Source organism: Sciurus vulgaris (assembly GCF_902686455.1).
Source record: "Sciurus vulgaris genome assembly, chromosome: 4".
NCBI classification, from domain to species: domain Eukaryota; kingdom Metazoa; phylum Chordata; class Mammalia; order Rodentia; family Sciuridae; genus Sciurus; species Sciurus vulgaris.
The window spans coordinates 6,316,174-6,331,011 of NC_136464.1; the positions used below are offsets into that span (position 1 = coordinate 6,316,174).

General features: G+C 50.6%; 1 protein-coding gene across 2 annotated transcripts in view; it reads left to right on the top strand.

The window, feature by feature from the left end:
- The window catches only part of ADAM12 (ADAM metallopeptidase domain 12), a 331,659-nt gene that overhangs the window by 231,849 nt on the left and 84,972 nt on the right, over window positions 1–14,838 (top strand). For both annotated transcript variants that reach the window (XM_079136781.1, XM_079136782.1), the window contains 3 exons: window positions 5,859–5,924; window positions 7,032–7,103; window positions 13,558–13,727. In XM_079136781.1, the coding sequence (XP_078992907.1) occupies window positions 5,859–5,924; window positions 7,032–7,103; window positions 13,558–13,727 (308 nt within the window). The remainder of the gene's footprint in view (window positions 1–5,858; window positions 5,925–7,031; window positions 7,104–13,557; window positions 13,728–14,838) is intronic.

The following is a 14,838-nucleotide window of genomic DNA, read 5'->3' on the forward strand; positions in this document are numbered from 1 at the left end:
AGGTTAATTGACATAAGTACACTCAGGTGTCCATGCACACAATGTATGCGCATGTGTTCTCAAGCACTCCTAATTGTGCCTAATCTTTGTGTAAGAGGCGTGGCCCTGCTCTCCGCCTCCTGGAGGTGATACAAGCGTAGGCGGAGCGAGACAGAGACACAGCAGCCATTAGCAGAAAAGCAGTAGAAGAAGACACACACACGTAAACAGAAGACACACTCGCGGCAGCAGCCAGAGGGAAAAACACACAGAAGCAGCGAGGACACACAGAACGGCAGCTAAAAGAAAACACATGCGTGGCAGCAGCTAGAAGGAAAAACTCAGCAGCTGGTAGGGAAAAGCGGCGGCAGCTAGCAGGCGTAGCAAGTCTCTCTTCCTCTGAGCTCTAAGCAAAGCCTGTCCTTCTCTCAAGGTCTCTTAAGCAAAGTCTCTCTGATAAGCAAAGTCTCTCTCTCTCTCCACTCCAAGCAAGTAAACCTCATTTCCTCTATCCTCTATAAACAAACAAGCAAGAAAGCAGTGCACCAAAGAGAAAGATAGAAGTGCCTCAGTTTCCACTCCACCACCCATAAGACCCGTGCAAGTTGTTGCTGCAAGCGGTGACAAATACCCACGGATTTTGTTCCGCAAAGAGCCAGCGACAAAGAGGGACGAGCTCTCCCTCAGGCACTGTGGCTCACCTGGTCATGTAGTGGGGACGTTGTATCTGAATACCGAAAAGCAGGGCTTGAAAAATGCACCACAGCAGCAACCACTAAGGAGAGTCACTGGAGCCCCTGCCCCACCTTCTTGAGGGACAGATCTGAGAGTCCAGATCCCCAGGACCCCTGCAGCCTCGGGCTGGTTTATTCCACTCCTGGGGCATGCTTGCTTCGGTTGAAGACCTTGGATGAGATGTGATTAAGCCATAGCTTGACGAGTCAGGAACAAGAAGAACATCTGCGTTTTGTTTCCCAGGCTCCTGGCTTTGAGTACCTGGTTGAATGACAGGTATCCACGTTATGTGTTGTATAACTCGACAGTTTAGATGTCTCTTGAATATGTTTGCCATTTCATTTAGAAGAACAAGCCTGATCTGTACTTTCCCACCATATCTCAATTCTTTCGGCACGGTTCTCTAGGACAGTGATTGGCACTGTAATTTCCAGTCACTGTGACTGATAGCAAAATGGGGAGAATTTGATAACGATGCTGTTTTGTTAATAATACATATTGGAGTGTAAATGAACCTTTAAATTGAAAAGGGAACGGCATCGATGCTGTTCAGCTTGTTTCTCCGGATCGCTCTAGAAATAACTGTGATTGTTTCTGAGCAAGCAAAGCGACCTTGACCTCAACTGTGCATATGTAATGAAAATGGTACAAACGATCATTTTCAAATAAGCAGAACACTTGGGAATTAGAATCACCCAGAAGATTGCTTTGGATGACACCTGTGATCAATACGACAGGCACATCTTATAAAAGTCGGATGCCACTCACCTGCCTAACTTACTGCTGCCTTTGTTTTAACACCAAAAACAAGCCAATGTAACTGCCGCTAATTAAGCCCGGCCATGCAGCACAGCGGCTGCTTCACGGGTTGCAGCATTTGCAGGAACAGTTAACTCTCGCCGAGATAGTTTATGGGTGCGAGATTTCTGCAGATGTTGGCATGTCTTCACCAAGCCTCGGGAGTCGATCTGCACTCGAGGTATGCACCAGCCATGATACAAACGCGAGCTATTGTTTGTCATTTTTACAAGGCTCCACATAAGAGTTTAGCAAGAGCCCAGGCTGCTCTGGAGGGGCACAAGGGACAGGAGCGTCATCGTCCACTCTCCTCGCCGTGGGCTCTTAAGTCCTGCTAAAGCATCCTGACCCCTCTGCTCCCCCGGCCGCCTTCCCTCCCTGTGGGCTCTGCACTCAAGACGGAAGCTGATTTCAACCTCCGCCTCATGAAGTCATAAAGCAGGCAAAGGCGAGACCTGCTCCGGAGAAGAGCCACACGACTTCCAAGTGGGAGTGATGCTGGAGTCGCCTTTCCTTAGGGATGGTCTCCACCATTGCTCCCGCCACCAGGAGGATAGTCACGAGTCCAGGATAAAATCGCTGCCTTCTCTGGGAGGAAGTGTTCACTTGGGCTACCGAGTAGCAGAGGACAGCAAGGCTGGAGAGCCACGGCGCGTCCTCGGATGGACGGTGTTTCCAGGCAGCCCATCGCCTGTTGGCCAGGAGCCTTGTGGGGTGGCGCTGACCACTGCAAGGAAGGACCTGCCAGGCAGCTCCTGGGCGTGCCCGGTCTCCACCTGGATGTTCTGTAGTCAGCAGGGATCTCTATTTTCCAGCATAGCCACCCTCACTTTGCACCCCAGGGAGCCCCCGGGGGCTGCTGCCATGCTCTCTTCGAGGGTGGGGCGGCGGCCAGCCTCAGCATTGTGGTCATTGTGAGCTGGCTCCACGGTTCCCGTGTGCAAGTCTACCGGGTCTCAGATTCACCCAAACTGAGTAAATAGCACGTCTCCTTTGTGCCCGGGATTCTCAGAGTCAATCTTACGACTCGCTTTGGTCCCCATCAGCATTTAGTCGGTCCGGTCCAGCGTCTCCTGGATGAACTGTCTCATTTGCTGGCGAGTCCTGCCGGCCCGTACACCGGCCAGCTGCGCAGTCCACACTCACGTCATTGTCAAGTGGGGGAGGTGGCCTTCAGAGTGAGCTCGGGGCTCCACTCTGAAGATGCATGAAGCCACCCTGGAGCCAGGCTTCCTTGCTCAGGAAGCTAAGCCAAGCTCTCGGTCCATCTAACTGGCTGATCTTGCCAGACCTGGAACCCCTGGGCCTGGGCCATTGCCACAGAGGTTTGCCGTCTGCTGGAGGCACACCTGGCCTGAACGTGCCTGGCCCTCTCCGCCACCTCCACCTTTACACCAGCGCCCGCGCAGGTGGCTGCTCGGCCCTCCCTGCACTCACAGCTGACCCTCCCCGCAGCCACACTGGTGTTTCTCCAATCTCACATTCAAGCGCTCCTGCTCTCTTCGATTGTTAGATCACCACCAGCTTCCTCACCATGCCCTGTGCTCTTCGCCCCTCACCCCGCACACACTGACTGTGGCTGCAGGTCTCCAGGCTCCTCCTCACCTCTGGACTCCCACTGCTGCTGTTCCACCTACCTGAAACACTGTTCCCACAACTCCTGCCACACACGCCCACCCCCCACCCTGCAGGTCCCCGCTAGCTCAGCCCCTGCTCCTCACCATCATCGTCCAATTGCAGAAGCCTGTTTATTTCCTTGGTTGCCCTTCTCACACAGTAGGTTTTATTTTTGTTAATTCTTTACTCTTAGCCCTCCCTAGAATGTGAGCTTCCTGCGACCAGTAACCGTGGCCTTGTCTGTCCCCGTATCCCCATGGCCCAGCACAGCACCTGTCACACAGTGAGCTCCCCCAGGCGCTGTGAGGTGGATGCTCCCGCTGCAGTGCTCTGGCCCACTTGGAGAAGGGAGCACCATGCGCCTCCTGAAACCCTGACCTCAGCTTGCTCTTCTGACTTGGACTGGGCTGAGCTCTCGGCAGGCTGTTGGGGGTAGTCTGTCTCTGGGAACTTGGCTGTGCTGACCTTGAAAGGCCCAGGAACCAGTTTTCCCCTGAGCAAGACTCAAAGGATGCCTCTGTCCCCACCTTGGCACAGAGACCACTGGGCCATCTGCAGACACTGAGGTTCCTCTTTGGGGACAGGCTTTTGTTCACAGCCCCTGAAAAGGAAATCGAGGCAGGCAACCAGTTCCTAGTGCTGCTCACACATCACCGATTCAAACTGTGATGTTCTTTCATCAGACATCCTTGATGGGTGGAAATCATGGGGAGGTCATTTAAGCCCCTCCGTCCCTGAGAGCAAACCTCCCCGGCCGGCCATTCCCTCATGGCTTTTTATTATGATGTGGTTAAGCTTCTCTCCGAGCTTGCAATCCTCTGAATTCATGAGAAAAATCGTCTGTGAAAACTGCAGAGACAGGGAAATTGTGTTCACGTGTTTGTTTTCATTATCTGGAATTGTGTATTTTCTACATGATGATCCAAGGCCAGTTGGAAATACCCGCTGGTCGTTGATTTCACCCTCCGGTCTGAAGAGCCAGGGCGCTTTCAACGAGTTTTTCAGTGGGAGATTAATTTATTTATTCATTTTCAGAGTTGTATTTTTCTTCTGCATAATTAGCTAAGTTTGTTCCTGGCCAATCAGGGAATTTAGGGACAAAAGAGAGATGTCTGTTTCTTGGACCCTTTGGTCAGGAAAGGGGGCTAGACCTTCGCCCTTCAGAAAGTGTCTCATTTTGAGCTCACGCCTGGGCGCTGCGGGGGCTGTTTTCCATTTTCCCTTTATAAATGCACAGTAATCACCACAAAGCCTGCCAGACAGAGTTGCAGAACTTGACATTTTCCTTCAAGATTGTAAAAGCATGAGAAATGATACCTTCCTGGAGCTTCGTTTTCATTCCTCCACGAGGTTTCCAGATTTCTTTCGGGACACCTAAATCATGAATCAGCACAGCTGGGTGGCGAACAGGAACACGCTGAAATACAAACGTTTTTCTTGTAAAAATCTGTCTGGAAGATCCCGGACTAATGGGGATTCATTTTATAAAAGATGTTTCCCTCAGGATTATGTGACTGGAAATCTGATTCAGAGCATTCTTTAGTCCCTTTTGCTTTGTCTGGGAGAGTGGTTAGCCCAGGCCAGGCTTCCGCTAAGCCGTGTGTGCACTTAACTCATAAACCAGCCATTTCACTCGGGAGGACCCGAGAGCCGTTCAGCTCCCACTTCCTGAAGCGGCGTGTTATTGCAGAAACAGAAGCTTTGGGTTTTGTTTTTAATGTTTGCTTTTGGAGACCACCCTCCATGAATTGCTTTATTTCTCCTTTAAAAAAGAAAATGCCTCTGGGATTTGCCCAGTAATTCACAGAAGATTGTGAATGCTTTTTGAGGAAGCTTGGTTCAAAGGTAACCCAGTTCAGAAGCTGCCTGGTTTGGGTTGGAGTTCAGACTCGGCCGCCCGCCTGCCCCCTGCACCTTGATGCACAGGTCCACGTTCCCCTCTCACCAAACCCCTGTGCTCCCGGGGCTATGCCAGTCCTTTGTTTGCTGGTTTCTTTGTTGTTTCCTGTTCTCCTTTGTGTTTGGCCTTCAGACACCTCCTTCTTGCCTTTCTGTTTATCAGCCTGGCTGTTCCCTCTAGGCCACCCCAGTCTGCCATTTTTTCTAACTATATTAGAACTATATTCTATATATATATTCTATATATTACATATTTATTCTATATTATAACTATATTCTAATTATATTAACTATATTAGCTCCTGGGGTGGACTTCTTAGCATCCCAGAGTATTTTGCAGTTCCTGTTTGAAAAGTATTCTTCACTTTTCCCAAATCACAAATCAGGTACACTTGGATCATAAAGGTGAAAGGACGCCCAGGACACGCCAAATCCCACCCTCTTCTTCCAGGACCTCCACATGTGGGAAGTGGTGGCCTCTAGCCAGCTGCCCCTGTAGGGAGGGGCTTCCTGGTCCTTACTTATTTGGCTAGTAGTGATCTTGACCTTTGCTGACCCTGTCATCCGTGATTTAGCAGGAAGGTGTAAGTCCTTTTTAGTTAGGATTTCCCAAGTGGAAATGGAAGACAACCACTCACGTTGAGAGGTTTTACAAAAATGATTGGGGCAGGCTCAACCTGCGCTGGACTATAGGCATAGGGCCCGATGGGTGGGATGGGTGGGTTGGGATCCACTTTCAGCTTCAAGTGGCTAGATGGAAGATGTGGACAGAGTTCTGGAAGCCTCGGGGAGGAGGTACAGGAAATTAAATTCATGTTTACTTTTGGCAGCATAAAAGAGAGACCCTCAAGATGACCAAGTATGTAGAGCTGGTGATTGTAGCAGACAACCGAGAGGTAAGACCTGTTTGAAACTTCTCAGTAGAATTGGTTAAAATAGAAAAAGAAAGAAAAATGAAAATGTTTATTAGCAAGGTATTACTTACTGAAGGAATTGTTTTAAGTTCATTGCCTGAGCATTGTTAAAAGCATCAGAAACAACCCATATATCAAGTGATACTCTAATTTTATAAAGTGTAAAATGCTATAATATATTTAATGTTATAAAATACTAGCAAACCCTGCAAGAAAAAAAAAAAAAAGTGTTTATCTATCGCTAAGCTCTCCCAACAAGAGTTAATTAGGTAAATGATGATGAATGTCTTTAGGTTGTGTTCTCAAACCTTTTAGGGGAAGTTAAACTTCTCAAATGTCTAATTTGTCCTAAACCAGAATGAATGGATACATGAAGGTCACTAGAGAGATGGGAGGAAAGTCCTACTCTCTGAGCTGTGACTTGGTACTATGGTACTTGGTACTACGTTCTTTTAGTTAATTTTGCATTAGGTTTCTCTTAGATTATCTTCTCTGTGCTTATTTATTGTGTCACTGACATATAATGAATCAGGTTGACAGATTCCCATAGCCTCATGCCACACACATGATTGAAGTAAGCTTGGTGATTTCTCAGAAATGTTCCTGTCCTGGAAGTTCAGATTGGAGAAGAGAGTGGGAAGTTCATTAACTTTTTATCCATCACCCTTTGCTTTGTGACATGTCGCCATGACCTCCTATTGCTTTCACTGTTTAATTTTTAAAAACAAATATAAAGCAAGTTTCTGAGCAAGTTAAAATCAAGTTGATGATATGAAAAATGGGTTTGGACTGCTTTCTTGTTGTCCATTTTCTCTTTGCCAAAACATGTCACTGCCTCCATCATTTATGAGCCTGGAAAAATTGCAGAAGTTACCGTCTTATGAGCACTTGGCTTGGGCGAATTTCAGGGAGTTTCAGAAGTCCCCAGCTGGGGAAATTACTCAGCAGGATGCTAGCTCATTTCACCGTAGACCATGGAGGCCCGGGTGGTTCATAAAAGCCTGAGATTTTGGCATTTTCAGGAGCTGGGAAGATGAATTTTGATTGATAATCTTGCTGTTATTAATGCTGACATTTAAAATTGTTAAGTTTCAGAGGCAAGGAAAAGATCTGGAGAAAGTTAAGCAGCGATTAATCGAGATCGCTAATCACGTTGACAAGGTGAGTTCATTCTCAGGTAATTAAATCATCCAAATCATGTAAATGTTTGGAAATGAGGTTGACAGAACTAAGTGCATGCATCTGCAGCAGCAAGGAGCCCAGCTCTGCCTCTAGGTCCCAGGCTGGTCCTGAGCATCCCACTCTCTGAGCATGCAATTCCCAGGTGCTAGCAGCTTCAAGGGTTGCCAACCCACGACATCTGAATGATGCTGGCCTTGGGGACACAACTTCTTCCAGACACTGTTCTAGCCACGCAGAATTCCAGTCAGAAGGGGTCTTGATTTTACAGTCAGATCCAGAACATTCTGGACCTTCCTTAGCTGGGCCTTTTCCCAGGTCTCCCACGGCAGATCCTGTTGGTTTAGTCCTCTGCCAATATGGCCCTGTGGATGGGTTCTCATCTGTAAGAGACCCTCAGGCTCCACTATCCTGGTATGTAGAGATTGATTTTTGGCTCAAGCAGCTATAGGAAAATCCCTTAATGAGAACACGCAGGTTAGAAAACCTCCCTTCACGACAAGGATTTCATGGCCAAAAGAGCCCTTAGAAATCTCCTTCCTGGGGGTATTTGCTCATGAAGTGCTCCTTCCACCCCCTGCTTACAGGGAAATAGGGATGCTGTCTGAGGCACCTGTCCTCCATTCACACCTCCTGTAGGACAGATGGGGCAGTTTGGGGCTGATGACTTGGTGTAAATTAGAGTTTCTCACGCTGGCCTGCACGTGGGTGTTGCCTGGACGGCTTGCCAAGGTATTGCTGGCTGACTGTCCACCAGGAGTGGGGACAGGATGGATTTCGGTCTTTCCAGAGCTCCCCAGCGGTTAGCATGTGCAATGTGCTGGCTTCTCAACAAGACTGTCTAGGGCCTGTGAGGACCGTGTGACAGAATCTCAGCAGGTCATTGCAAAGCCTCTTGGAGCCAGGCTCCCCTGAATGGCCCCTTGCACACAGAGCAGTTTGCGAGAGAGCCCTCTGTGGCTCACAACTGCCTCTTTCTATGCAATCCTATCATATTCAAAGTAAATTTTCTAAGTTTTCAGGGAAAGGAAGGCACAGACCCTTCCAGAAATTTGTCTCCATTCTACAAGGTCTCCTGTACTGAGCCTCAAGAATTCAGAAAGAATCTGACACAGTCCGTCCACTTTAAGTCACGGCATCAGGGAAGCAGATGCGTAAACCACATGGCAGGGTCCAGGTGACAGCGCTGCCAGGATGGCCTCCTCCAGGTCTGCAGAGTGCGGAAGAGAGCCCCTCGGTTCTTCAGGGGCCGGGAGGTTGCAGGAAGGGAATCCTGAAAGGCAAGGGCAGACCCACAAACCCACAGCAGAACAGGAGGGTCTGTCCTGTGCCCCATGAGTCTGGACATGGCAAGCAGCTCCTGTGACTAAAGGGAGTGTGTGTGTGCGTGTTTGTGTGTGTGTGTGCGCGAGCAAACACGTGTCCACATCCATGTGTGCTCCTATGTGCATCCATGAGTATCTGCAAACGCATGCCTGTGTTTTGGTGTGTGTGTGTGTGTGTGTGTGTGGATGCATGCAGGTGCCAACCCTGCGGGATGAGAGGACGCTGCAGGGGTTCAGACTGCCTGAGGCCCCAATGCCCTTCACAGCTGCTCTGGTTTTACTTGATAGAAGGGATCCAGGCCCTGGCTGGTCTGCAGGAGAGACACGCAGGGCACAAAGCTGTCCTGCAGCTGGTGTGGAGATGGCATAACCAGTGGCAGGAGGGGCCAGTAGGAGCCATGACATAGGCGAGATAAAGGCTGAGCCAGGGCAGGGAACATGAGAAGGACGAGGTTCTGGAGGTGTTCAAGGGCCATGTTTCTAGCGGTTTCTTTGTGCCAGCTGAGGCTCCATGCACACCCCTGGGAGGCACTATTGTTCCCATTTTCATGACAGGGAGTTGAGGTTTTCAGAGGTGAGCAGTTTGCACGTGTCCAAGCAGGCAAAAGGCAGGACCAAGCAAGTCTTCATTTCTCTACCCCCACAGGGGCTCTTGGCCTTGACTCTGTGCCACTCACTGTAAGTCCCAGGACCCTGTGACTCAGGAGGATCAGAAGCCGGGAGGGCAGAGTCCACATGGCTGCAAGTGGTAGGACAGCCCATGAGGACACCTCAGAGCCAGGGAGAGCAGGACTAGGAACAGGGCAGGGGGCTCAGGAGGCAGAGACCTGGCTCAGCACTCAGGAGGAGCCATGCCAGATGGAACTTTTTAAGTCAGAAAAATACAGATGGTCATTGATATCCCAGGATGACATTGCTCTTGTCCACTGTCCTTTGAGGCAAGTCAAACTCCCAGGAAACTCATTCTTATTGATTTATTTTCAGTAGTAATTCTTTGAACATTAAATTTGATCTCAGAGTTAGGCAGATGCAGGAGAATCCTGATAAAGGTAAGCCCCTCTGACAGGAAGGTGAGGACAACTCACTAGAGGACCCTGGACAGTATCTGTACCCAAGTCTGACCCAGACCAATCACACCAGGATCCCTGCATGACAGTGACAGAGTTAAAGCCGAGTCACATGTGTCCGGCTGGGGTTAGAATCCCTGGGCAGTTTCGTTTGCTTGCTCTGGTGTTCCCTCTCTGAGATGCTCAAGTCTGGGTCCAGGGACTCTGATATAACCGGCCTGGGAGGGGCACAGGGAGCTGCTGGCCAGGGTCCTCCAGGGATTCCAATGTAGGGCGAGACCGAGTGGCTGACCAAAAGGCAGGAGAGCACGACCCCTGATCCATGAGCACAGGCTGCCACACAGGGGACAGGGTGACTGACTCTGCCCAAAAGGCCTCAGACTGTAGCACAAAAGGAAGTGACCACAAGTTCTTCTTAGGCCTTGGAAGAAAAAGGAAAAAAATGACTCTATTAAAATCAAACTCGAAATTGCTGAAACCCCATTTTTTAAAGTGGTATGTTTGGGTCCTCTGTGTCTTTACATATTATTCTAGGATGGATCTTGCTTTAGTTTGCAAAACAAAAATGAGCAATTGGGGGTTTGCTAATAGCCTGCACTGGTCGTTAAAGACCAACGTGCCTCAGTGAAGTCCTGGCGGGCTCCGAACAGTGTGCCAGCCCGGCTCTGGTGCTTCTGGCAGAGTCTGTTGGCTGCGCACACAGCCCCAGTGTCCCTGCCCACCCCCACAGACCCCAGAGGCCCTGGTGGGATACTCGGGCTCCTTAGGAGACTCTGTGCATCCAAGTCTGTTGGCTGATGACCCCTAGCTTGTTGAGTGTTCCAATTTTCAGTTTCCCAACTCTACACATGGGACATTCTTGGCCCCCAAAATAGTGACCATCCCAGAGGCCACTTCCTCATTTTCTGACACTGTGGCTCCGCTGACCATTCTAAATGAATACCTGCCTGGCTGCCCTGGCTTGGAGGAAGAGGACCTGCCAGGCTGGAAGACAGGGAAGTGGCTGGGGGACAAGGGTGACGTTCTGAAATGTTTGGGAAACCCCCGTGAGAGGCAGACACCTGTCTGACACTCATACTTCTAGGCCAAACTGTGAGGCAGCCTCCTCCCCTCCACCGGGCATCCCGAGTAAGCACAGTGGAAGCAGCAGAGTGTGCACCTGCAGACCAGGTGACCTCCAGAGCTTCGCCTCTTGAAGCCTTTACTCCAGCAGCTGCTCCCGTTCCTAAGAAGTCAGCACCGGCTGTGAATAAGGCTGATCCTCAGCGACCTTCTGAAGGGACTCAGCTTTTGCTTACTCCTTAGGGCCTTTTCTCTCACGCCGGCATTTTGACCCTCCCCCAAGCCAGTTGCCTGAAGGATGCAAATGCACTCCCTGGACCCCAGGGAATTCCACACTCTCATTTCAGACCTGGTCCTTCCAGAAAGCTCTCCTTGCCCGCCCCCCACCCCAGCACAGCACCCCCTGACTTTTTGTGTGCACTTCTCTTGGAAGGCAAGATCAGAGTTCTGGAACAATGGTGACGTCCCATGCCTTGAGCCTCCTGCTGACCTCTCAGCAGTAGCAAGGGCCAGGGTAAAGGCACCCTTGGCTCTCTCTGCAGTGCCAAGCCCAGCCCAGCAAGGACTGAGCAAATGTGTGGCCGTCGAGGCAGCAGGGGAGCCTCTCAGCTGGTCTCTAACATCCACAGACGCACTGGGAGCTCAGCTGGGCAGCAGCTGCCATGCTCCAATTGGCCCGAGAGCAGCTTCGTGGGCCTGGGTCTCAGCATCTTCATGAGGTGGCAGCGTTACTCAGTGGTTCAAACCCAGGTCAAGGTGCCCCTCAGCCTCCTGTGTCCCAGCCCAGCCATGAACTCACAAACGCAGGCATTTATTTACCTGGCCTCTCCCGGCCTCAGGGTCTTCCACAATAAAATGAGAACAATAATAATTCTTAACTCAGAATCGTTCTGAGGACTAAGCCACGGTTCAGAGAGCACCTCAGCATCCAGCCTGGAACATGGCAACACTCACAGCACATGAGCTGTGGTCGCCATTACTGGCAAAAACCAAAAGGAAGCCCCAGCAGCCCTGCAATGAACATTCCCAGCCCAGTAGAGGATGTGACTGATGGCTTGATGTGATCCCGCACATGTGACAGCTGATCAGTGGCTCTCACCTGCGAGACGGGTGTGCGTTGTATTATGCTACATCTGACATCTGTTCTGGGACGCAGCTTAGGAGGGTTTATTGGTGCAAGTGTGAACCCCTTCATTATTCTGAAAAACTCCCTAATTAGTAAGCAGAAAAGTAGCACTGAGAGAGGACAACAAATGAGTGCTTTGCAGACCCTGGCTCCTGCTTCCCTTCATCACTCCTGGGAGGCAAAAGGAGTCCCCTCCTCAGAGGACCATGCTGAAGCCCACACTGGGTATCTAGCCCTGAGGGCATCTAACAAGCTGCTGTGAACAATAGCACTGGACCTTCTGCATTTCCACTTCCCGATTACTGCTACCCCTGGGTAGGACGCAGCTGAAATGTAATCATGCCAAGGACAGCAGAACACACGCGTGCAGAGTAGGCAGGACAGAGACTTCATTTTGCCTGGGAAGCCTGGGCTGGGAGCTTGCAAGTAGATGCCTGAGTCAAGCAATTCTTGATTAGAAACACACTCTTGGGCAGGGTTTTGGTTGTGTAATTGTCTCATTAACTTATTAATGTAATGCTGTCACTGATATCTGTTTGAAACCAAGTTGGACCTCTTCAATCAGAGGTCCTGTGACGTAGCTTGTGCCCCAGGTCCCTTCTCCTGCTGAGCCAATGCTCACCATGTGACTGTAGGGACCAGCAGGGGAAAAGATGAGCTGCCTGATGTGGGTTAGGATCTGGCGTCAGAGGCTCAACCTTGGGAGTTCCTTGAACTTTAGCTCACCACATTGGAATGGTGCTTAGCTCTCAAATTTGGAGCTTCTTATGATTTTTGTTACTTTTTGGCCAGGTGCTTCTAGCAACTGAAAGTAGGTCCTGCTCACATCCGGAGCTTGGTCGTGGCTGCTATCTCCAGCTACATTTTTCTCCTTCCTACTCGTGGTCTCAGAAGAGGGGACTTTCTCATCGTGTGCTGCCTCATACATCACAGACATTGAGAGGTTTTATAGGTCACCACTGACCCTGTGTCCTCTCCCCATCAACTGTGACCACAGGGCCACGACCCTGCTTGTGTGAAGCACATAGGGGCAGTGGGACAGAAGTTCCTGTCTCTGCCCTGAAACCCAACTGCCCATCTAGGCTCAGAGAAGACAAAGGCATCCTCTGGCCGTGGGAACAGTCTCTTGTGGAATGCAGGCTGCAGGTTGAAGCCATGACCCCCTGAAGGTTGGGACAGCAGGGAATGCCAAGGCCTGAGCTTCGCCTCATGAGTCCCCGCACAAGGGTCTTCTAACACGTCTTCCTGTGATGCACGTGCCAACCAAACTGCTGGCAGGGGCTGGACGGGGACGGCCATGGGAGTCCTGCAGAGGGCTGTTCATGTCTGTCTTATTCGGAGAGATACTGGCTTGTTCATTTAATTAAAATGTCCTAGAATGACAATAGGTGACAGAATACAATAGTGCCAGCCAAGACTGAGACTCTGCTGAAAAATTAATAAAATTTATTTTCAGTACCTTAAAGGAGAACATTCTTCTCAAAACAAACATTATTGTCCTTGGCAGAAATGTCTAAAAGATCGTAATTCACTGCTGGTTTCCTTGCAGGGGATATTAGCTGGCAGCCTTTATCTGTGGTAGACCCTACGTGCTCACTTAATCACCAGTAGGTCCTTCGGGGCAGACAGCAGAAAGGCTGGCAGCTTCGGTGTCCAGTGATTTGCCTTTGAGAACCCAGGGAGCTCACCCCCTTGTATCAGGCACAGCTGATAGTTCTTAAATTCTCAAACTCACGGACAAGGTTACCAGGGTGTGCCTCTCACCCATGCCAGTGATGCCAAGCCATGCCAATCTGTGCTGGTTCTCATCTCTAGTTCTCTTAGATGTGACCCTCCAAGGCGCCTGTCCCTCTCAGTTTTACAGACCCCTGAACATTCGGATAGTGCTGGCGGGCGTGGAAGTGTGGACCGACGGCGACAAGTGCTCCATAAGTCAGGACCCGTTTACCAGCCTCCACGAATTTTTGGACTGGAGGAGGATGAAGCTGCTACCGCGCAAATCCCACGACAACGCACAGCTCATCAGGTGGGTGGCCTGCACCCTGCGCCCTCCTAGCGCTCCTGTGTCCCGGCCCTTTCCGCAGGGCACACTGGCTCCCACAGGGCTCCTGGCCACCTCGGTGGGGCAGGTGCCATCTCCCCCTGGAGCCCAGTCTGTTAGGAAACCCCCTGGACACCAGGGAACCTGTCCCTCTGCAGAAGCCTCCGCTCCTTCCACCGTCTGAGTATGCGCCTCGGGGCCAGGTTTTCTGTCTTGATATAAAATTGACCTGAGTAGATCACCTTTTCCAAAGGCTCATTTGTTTTCCTTATTGATGAAAAACGTGTTTTGGGGTGACATTGGGGTGAATATCGTCGGGTCTGGAGTGACGGCCTCCATTCCTCCTCTGAGCTGTTGCTCTTGGGCTTCCTGGTCAGAGCGGGGTCACCTACTGGCCTTGTGTTCCTTCTTTAATGGGCATGCAGTAGCACCTGTTGGAAGCCAGGCAGCATCGTGGGTTTGATCACCACGGTGACCAACCTCCGAGGAGTTTCCATCTACCTAGAGAAAATGGCAGGCGACAAACTTTCAGAGAGCAGCAAGGGTCATAAAGATAATAAGATAAGGAGCGCTCACTAGGAGGTGCCGTGATACACGAGGAGAGATGGCAGATGCCTTCAGTCTGGCGAGCAAAGGCCGTCCTTAGGTAGTCTCAGTCGGCACCAAGCAGACCTTTCCGGAAGGGGTGCCTGTTTCCTCGACTCTTCACGCAGCTTACGCTGCTGTCCTTTTGTTCTCACGTAGCTAACATCTCCGAGCCGAGGCCGCGGGGCGCAGGCTGCTTTCCTTGGCAACTCAGGTCTAGTTTATTGGAGACTCACGGGGCCTTCAGACCACCCGCCCGCCCTTGCTTAGGAGGCGCCGTCTGCCTGAGGCCGCTGGTGCTCCCCATCATTTACTTTGGCCATTCTCACAGGGGTTCCCCCGCCTTGGATATTTGTGGTCACCTCACATTTTATGAATTGATGAGCCCCGAACTGCTAAAAGCACATTTCTTGCATTTTGAGTCAGAGTATTTTGTTTCAACCTCCCCCACCCCCCAGTGGAGTCTGTCCAACTTGAACATCTGGAAATAAATTAACATCTTACGTAACCT